This window comes from Bos indicus x Bos taurus, chromosome 21, assembly GCF_003369695.1.
Source record: "Bos indicus x Bos taurus breed Angus x Brahman F1 hybrid chromosome 21, Bos_hybrid_MaternalHap_v2.0, whole genome shotgun sequence".
Classification (NCBI taxonomy): domain Eukaryota; kingdom Metazoa; phylum Chordata; class Mammalia; order Artiodactyla; family Bovidae; genus Bos; species Bos indicus x Bos taurus.
The window spans coordinates 34,643,370-34,651,359 of NC_040096.1; the positions used below are offsets into that span (position 1 = coordinate 34,643,370).

General features: G+C 50.4%; 1 protein-coding gene across 1 annotated transcript; it reads left to right on the forward strand.

The window, feature by feature from the left end:
• Window positions 1-1,525: 1,525 nt before the first annotated feature.
• On the forward strand, window positions 1,526-6,384 carry LOC113879937 (mast cell protease 2). The gene is made up of 5 exons (XM_027521802.1): window positions 1,526-3,561; window positions 4,146-4,296; window positions 5,030-5,162; window positions 5,446-5,700; window positions 6,063-6,384. The coding sequence occupies exons 1-5, from the start codon at window positions 3,501-3,503 to the stop codon at window positions 6,204-6,206; spliced, it is 744 nt and encodes a 247-aa protein (XP_027377603.1). The 5' UTR covers window positions 1,526-3,500; the 3' UTR covers window positions 6,207-6,384.
• Window positions 6,385-7,990: the final 1,606 nt, after the last annotated feature.

Here is a 7,990-nt window from a genome sequence, read left to right on the forward strand (position 1 = left end):
AAAGGTAATTCTTTCCCAAGCCTTGACAATGTCATTTTGCATTTAACTCAGAGATACTTGTCTTGAGCATCCCTGGTGGCTCAGATGGTAAAGAATCTGCCTGCAATGCAGGAGACTTGGGTTCGACCGCTGGGTTGGGAAGATCCCCTGGAGGAGGTCATTGCAACCCACTCCAATATTCTTGCCTGGAGGATTCCATGGGCAGAGGAGCCCAGTGGACTACAGTCCATGGGGTTGCAAAGAGCTGGACATGACTGAGTGACTAAGCACACACACTTGTCTTAGGAGATGCACTCCTCTCATCCTTTTATAACACTCTTCTTATAAGCACTGAAAAAATCAACCCTTCCCAAGAGATCTTGGTGCTTCCATCCCTCCATCATGGCAGTATCAACAGACCAGCCAAATATTCAAAATTACATCAGACATATGGCATGCAGGGGGAAGAGAAGGTTCTTTCTGCTTGGTTGTAAGAGATAAGGAAATGCAGGAATAAGGAGCAACTAAAAGGAAGAATCATTATCTGAGAAAACATTGATTCACATCCTGGAGGGCTAAGGGAAGAGTCCTGAGTAGCGTCCCCTTAATTAATTGAAACAACAGATTGGAGAGCATAAAAGAAACCCTTGAAGGCAGGCCCTCAGACTCTGGCCATGCTGTCTCAGAGCAACGTTCTGACTCCATTTCTGGCAGCAACCATTATCCGACAAGCTTCATGGGAGCATATTGAAAAAACAACAACAACAACAACAGTTGATGCCATACAGCCTTCCTCCAACAGGTAAGAGAAGATCCCCATGGATAGATTTGATTCGAAGGTACATAGAACTCTCTTTTGTTGCCCTGGCTGATGCTGGTTGCTGATAGACTGACAGCACTGCAAGGTTTACTAGAGAAGCCTGCCAGACTTAAAGGACTTTACCCAAACCCATGGGAAAGGGATGGTTTGAGACAGTTTCACATGACTACTGGATACACAGGGAGGCTGATGAGAGGAGATGAGACAGGGCAGGGACTGACACAAAGCCAACTATTCTCAGGTGTGCAGTGAGCCTACAAGTGAGGTGAGAAAGTGAAACAAGAAATTCTTCTGCCATCATTCACCCCAGAGGGAGCTCTCCCATGGAGACACCGGGTTCCACCTTCGCTCAGCCTTTTGCTTTGCTAGCTACTCAGTTCACCATCGCCTTCAAGCACCAGCACAGTAATACATACATACATACATACATACATATGTACATAGCTACAGAAAGAGAGGAGAGAGAGAGAGAAAACGTCCTTAGGCACAAGGAGAGAGCCTAGGAGTCCCATAACTAAGGACTGTAGCACAACGGGGCTTCCCAGGTGGCACTAGTGGTAAAGAACCCGCCTGCCAATGTAGGTTAGATGTAAGAGACATGGGTTCAATCCCTGGGTCGGGAAGATCATGGCAACCCACTGGAGGAGGGCATGGCAACCCACTCCAGTATTCTTGCCTGGAGAATCCCATGGACAGAGGAGCCTGGCAGGCTGCAGTCCATAAGGTTGCAAAGAAAAGGTCATGACTGGAGCGACTTAGCTTGCATGCATAACAGAATGAAGGTCAGGAGCAAAGGGAAACGTTCAAGTAAAGCTAAACATTAGAAAAGCACAAATGGGTTCCAGCTAAAGTACAGAAGGAACAAATTATGTATGCCTTATCCTCTTCTGTCTCATTGGACATGAAGCAGGCATAGGTGTCTGGTATTCATCTAAGTGGCAAAATGAATTATATAGACAAAACCAGTGGTTTCAGGAAAGGGGATGTTCATTGCGTCCTGTAACTGCTAAGCACAATTTACCATCATGGAAAACTCCAACATGAATGGAACCTTCCAGACCAAGCCTCATTGACCTTCTCCATATTCCCATTCATTAGTCCCCACTAAAGAACCCAGAGTTCATTCAAACTCTTCTTAAACATGCTCACTAATGATTGACTAATTTATTATTCTCTTAAGCAACCTATCAACAACCTGCAGAGTAACTACCTCAGAGAATCCATTACAGATCCTTCAGGCAAGAAGAGACTAACCTCTGAGACTTGAGGGGATGGACTGCTGTTACTGCAAAGGAGCATTAGAAGGATTTGCAAGTTCTAGATTCCAGCTTCATCAGATTCTGCCCAGATACACTCCTCTCCCGATTTTCAGAATCCCAAATAATGCCTTACTTTACGTAAGAGACCTACCAGGCTGGGAATTAAAAATGTACAGCAAGTCATCACAGGAATAGACATAGGTTTGGTTTTTAGAACTCTGCAGTCTGGGGAACATAGCAGATGTGCTTGAAAACTCAGTTATAATAGTTAAAAGTTTTGTTATTTGAATCACATTAATGTGTCTGAATCTAAATTCTATGTTAGTAAAGCAATGGTAATGGTAATTCCCAAGGTCGTGATGGGAAAACAGAGGCAAACCTCAGATCCTGACATCTGTGTATATTCTATTTCAATCAAATGATTCCTCATGTGAGATTAGGGACCCCAGCATCCCTGGAACAACCATTCTTCTATATCTACATTCCCATTAGCAGGACTAGATTTCTCTGCCTTTGATGGGACAGCAGAAGGGCCCTTCGTATGAAATGAAGCATAAGCTTTGATAGCAAGATTCATAAAATAGAGATAACTCTACCTACTTCCCAGGATAGTTATAAAAGTAATAATACATCTAAGAGAGTGACAATAATTGATACTCATGAGCTCTTTAAAGTCCTAATTCCAATCCCATTTGCTCTTATGATAATGTATGTAAAGTCCAATCATAGAGTATGATCTCTTCCCCTACCTAATATTCTTTGATCACTCTCTTCTGCCTATGAACCTTTGGTTAGCAGGGAGAGAGAGATGCAGATTAACATTTTTCAAATTGCAGATAACCGTGTTTGAAGGGCGGTGTAGCTTGCATTTTAATCTGGAGTGGAATAAAATGGGATGGAAAGGAGTGGCAGCTTAGACTGGATTGCACGTAATTAAGGATAAGTATTGTTTCCTGCAACTTTGGATTCATTTGTATGTTTGTAGGTTTGTGCCTTTGTACTCACACATACCTATGGTATATGTGTTGGGTCTTTTTGCAAATATATTTCCTACTGTGGTCATTGTCTTAAACATGCATATGCTTCTGAATTCTCAGTGTAAAGATTCTCCCTGACTCATGTCTCTGATGGGTCTTAATCAGCTGCCCTGCCTGGGAAGGACATGAGCCCTCCAGCTCCACACCAATGAGGAACCACACTGGAGAGTTCATCCCTGAAGCCAAAACTTGGAAGTTCAGGCCTCAGCTTCACCTCACATAAAACAGAGGGCATCTCTACGGGAAATTCTGATTAGAAAGACAGCAGGCACAGTTTGAGAGAAGAGTATGTGACCAGTCAGTTCCTGTGGTTACCAGCCTGGCCCTGCCCTCGCTTGTTGGGAGTTAAAAACCCAAGACTGGAAAACAGAAGCAGCACGTGCCCTGGGCAGCCTCTCTGAGAAGATGCATCATCCTCCTCTCCCCCTGCTGCTGCTCCTCCTCCTGTGTTGTAGAACCCAGGCTGGTGAGTTTCCCGGCCACTCCTTCTGGAAGCTGCAGGATCAACCCCTAAAACAAGATTTACTCGGAAGATTGCTGACCCTTAAACAGAACCCCAGGATTTCTCCCCAACACCCCAGAGTGAAGTTTCCACTTGGGCTGTGCACACCTTCTCTCTGCAGCTCATGGTTGTTCCCAGGAAGAAGGAGCCCACCTTGGGGGGCCCCAAGGGGTGGTCTTCTCTGTATGGAATGTGTGACACGGTGCTGAAAGTCCTGTGTTCCCTTCACCTTGTAACTTGGCTGATCTCTGAGCAACCTGGGATATGGAGATGGTGGAGACAGGAACCTGGAGAGCTGGTCATGCATGGGGACAGAGGAGGGTTGAGTGAGGGCAGAATGGGACTGGGGGAAAACCTTAGGTGAGCGTGACTGCGAGGCTCCGAGGCCAGCTTGGCTGCTGTGTCTGGAGCAAAGACAGCAGACACCAGAGTCACCCGAGAGGAAGAGGGCAGAACACGGGGCGAGTGTGGATTCCAAAGACGCCTGTTCCAACTTGAAGCCAGCTGGTGCACCCTCTGTGTTCAGGCCCTGGGCTTCTGTGTTCCAGGGGAGATCATCGGGGGCACAGAGAGCAAGCCACACTCCCGCCCCTACATGGCCTACCTGCAAATTGTCACCTGGGATGGTAAGCAGAAGGCTTGTGGTGGTTTCCTGATAAGAAGGGACTTTGTGCTGACGGCTGCGCACTGTGCAGGAAGGTGAGACAATGGGTCTTGTTTATCTCCAAATGGGAGGGGAGCAACCAGGAACAGCTCCTCGGGGGCCTGAGAGGGAGCTCCTAGGGCTGGGTCTCTTTAGGGAGAGACAATACTTGGCCTTAAGGAAATCGTCCTCAGACTGGAACGGCTGTCCTGACCCTCAGTCACTGTGAGCTCAGCTCCCCTCAGAGGAAAGGGGACCTCATCCCAGTGCCCCTCTTCTAAAAGCGGCTGCCCCTCCCCAACCCCAACACAAGCGATGTGGACTCACTCTTCAGGGGCCCACCCAGTTCTTGGACCACTTCCTCCATGCCCTTTTCAAGAACACTGGCCCTTAGTTCTCAGGGTCCTGAACCCATCTTTTCCATGGGAGACAGAGAACAGGGTCCACCTGAGACCCCACCACTCCCCCCTTTCCTCGGACACCTCTGCCCTCAGAGAGGTGGCCCTCATTAGGGCACCTTGATTAGGAAGTACCTACCCTGTCCCCTGGGTCCTCTGTGGCCCGCTCACTCCCTGGCGTCCCGAAGGCCCTGGAAATTATCTCTGTCCCTGGGAAAGCTCTTCCTTGAGTAAAGCCTGAGCCCCTCGCATACATGAGTAGCTCAAAAAAGGGAGGTGGGAAGAGATCGCTGACCCTGGGAGAGACTACATGCCCTTTCTCAGAGTGGGCGTATCTCAGCAGACACCCCACCATCAGCGATTCACCTTGTCCTTCTTCTCCCTCACATAGGTCTGTAACAGTCACCCTCGGAGCCCATAACTTACAAAAGAAAGAAGACACGTGGCAGAGGCTTGAAGTCATAAAACAGTTTCCTTACCCAAAATATGAGCATGTTGGTCTCCACGACATCATGTTACTGAAGGTACAAATTCTTCTTCCTCTTCCCCACTCCCTGTTCTCCAGAGCTTTCTTCCCCGCTCCCTGCTCTCTGTTCTCCAGGGCTGCCTTCCCCACTCCCTGTTCTCCAGGACTTCTCCTTCAGGTCCCATTACCCTCACACTTTCCCAACCTGCCTCTCACCAGCACCCCTCAGCTCAGCCTCTGCAACTGGCTCTCATGTGGAGCAGCTGCCCTGTCCCTCCCTGGTTGCCTCCACCCGTCCCCAAGCCCATTTCCATCACTGACAGCCCTCATTTCCTTCACAGTTGAAGGAGAAAGCCAACCTGACCCTGGCCGTGGGGACAATCCCCCTTCCATCCCATTTCACCTTTATCCACCCCGGAATAATGTGCCGGGTGGCCGGCTGGGGACAAACAGCTGTGAATGAACCAGCCTCCAGCACTCTGCAAGAGGTGAAGCTGAGACTCATGGAGCCCTGGGCCTGCAGCCACTTCTTTGCTTTTAACCACAATCTCCAGCTGTGTGTGGGCAATCCCCAGAGCACAAAATCTGCATTTAAGGTGATTCTCAGACTACAGAGTTCTCCACAAATCACTGACCAGGTTGAAGACACCTTTGGAAGGAGATGGAGTTCACAGTGTCAGCCAGTGACAAAGTGTGAGACCTCAGGTCCGAGGAGCTGGGACTGTCCCTCTGCAGATCCTCCTCCCTCGGCCCCGTGGGGTCTCTGACCAGGGTCTGCTCAGGGTCAGGGGGTGCCAGGAAGGAAAGGGAACAGCATCAGAGACATATCACCTTATGAGGAGCCAGTGTTCCTGAGCCTGATGGCAGGTCCGACCAGCTCAGAGTTGGGACCACAGGGAGGAGGCGGTGGTTTCCCTGGCTCACCCTCTCTCTCTCCCTTTCCTTCTCTGTCCCACAGGGAGACTCGGGGGGCCCTCTTCTGTGTGCTGGGGTGGCCCAGGGCATTGTCTCCTATGGACTGCCCAATGCAAAGCCACCAGCCATCTTCACCCGGATCTCCCCTTACCGGCCCTGGATCGATGAGGTCCTGAAAGAGAATTAACCTGGAACCTGGGCCAGCCTGGGGGAAACCAGAGCAGGACTCCAGCAGGTTCTCTGTGCCACTCACCCTGGATCTGCCTCTGGTTTTCCTCTTAAAGCCCCGTCACGTCCCTAATCCTTGGGAAGGCCCCTTCAGGTCACAGAATTCCCAATAAATCTCAGTGAACACCCGGCTTCCAGACCTGCATGTGTGTGTCCTCTCTCTTCTCCTGGCATCAGGCATTCCAGAAGCCTTGAAAGGGGGGGAGTGTGTGGTGTGTGTGTGAGAGACAGAGAGGGTACAGTGAAGAACAATAGGGAGAGAAAGAAGAGAAAGGGGTTCCCTGGAGTGGCAGGACCCCTATGTCCACCTTCAAGAAGAAAGTACAGCAGATCCTTCCCTGCCTTCATCATCAACTCTGAGTCATCTTTAGGGCTCTTCAGAATCACTACGAACACGCTGAGTTGCAGGGTGTTTAGAGCATCGCTGGCCTCTCCCCATTAGGTGCCAGTATCAACATCCCCTTCTCCTCCAAGTTCTGAACCAAGGATGTCTCTAGGCTTTTCTAAATGTCCCCCAAGGACGAGGTCATGTTGGTGGGGGTGTGGAGGGGTAGGCAGGGTGTTGTGAGGAGCTGGGCAGGAATCGGCCTCAGTTGAGAAGCTCAGGTTTAGATGCGTTTGGTTCACACTGGGCCCTCCTCACTGTCCACCTCGATAAGAGAAGATCTACCATCTGTGCAGCTTTGATGTGCGATGCAGAGATCTTGTGTCACTGACTTCTGCAAAAGGAATACGTGGAATTGATAAGAGGAGGGACCGCATCACAAGTCCTGCACGAACCACAGCCACAAACGGCTGTCGCAACCACACTGGCCTGTGTGACCTCCACAACGTCCACCACTGTGGGCCACACAGAGGGAGAGGGTCATTCCCGTGAGGACAGGGGGACACGAGCTCTGTATCCTCGCCCAGGAGTAGAACAGCCTTGATGTGCAGGATGGAGCCTGCCCCCTGTTCTGTGTGAGCACCTGCTCCTGTGAGCGCACCTGAACTGGGTAACAGGCTCGTCCTTCATGCCGAGTGTCAGCCTCCACCCCTGCTTCTGTGTCCTGGAGACCAGCCCGGAGTCAACAGTCCTGCAGAGTCTTCATGTGGAGCAGATCAGGGACCTGGGAGAGGAGATGGAGCTGCCACCTGGGTGCAGTGAAGCACTGACCACGTCCTACCCTGTGCTCCGATGGAGGCCCTGTAAGGCTACCATCACCTAGAGGGGTCTTAAGATGGGGGGGGCAGGACCAGGAGTCGAGCTGGCTCAGTCTTTGTCCTTTCATGTCCTCAGGGGGACTCTGGGGTGTGACAACGTAACCCCCGGGCATTGTCTTCTATGGACAAAATAATGTGTCACCTCCAGGGTCCTGCACCAAAGTCTCAAGTTTCCTGCCCTGGATAAAGAAAACCATGAAAAGCCTCTGACTGCAGGAACCAGAACATCTTCCCTGGGGCTGATCCAGAATCACACTGCAGGGTTGGGGTGCCCGCAGCTCAGTAACTGTCTCTCAGCAGAGCTCGAAGGGCTGGTTGCTTATTTATTCACTGACTCCTATTCACAAATACTCACTGTGTGTTTAGAAAGGCAATGACAGGATTCTGCTGTTTTCTGCTTCCTCCTCTCCCCCCTCCCACCATCTCTTCCCCTAAACCCCATGCAAAGCTGTCACCCAGGTCTGCTTACCCACACCTGTCTTCCAGGGCCGGCCCTCCCGCCAGGGCTGAAGCTGAGCACCATCAGGGGAAAACATGAAC

What these genes read in the sequence shown, in the direction of transcription:
- LOC113879937 (XM_027521802.1), top strand. Translation starts at nt 3,501, where the DNA reads ATGCATCATCCTCCTCTCCCCCTGCTGCTGCTCCTCCTCCTGTGTTGT. An exon ending in GTGTTGTAGAACCCAGGCTG is followed by an intron (nt 3,562 to 4,145) that starts GTGAGTTTCCCG and finishes TCTGTGTTCCAG; the next exon opens with GGGAGATCATCGGGGGCACA. An exon ending in GCACAAAATCTGCATTTAAG is followed by an intron (nt 5,701 to 6,062) that starts GTGATTCTCAGA and finishes TCTGTCCCACAG; the next exon opens with GGAGACTCGGGGGGCCCTCT.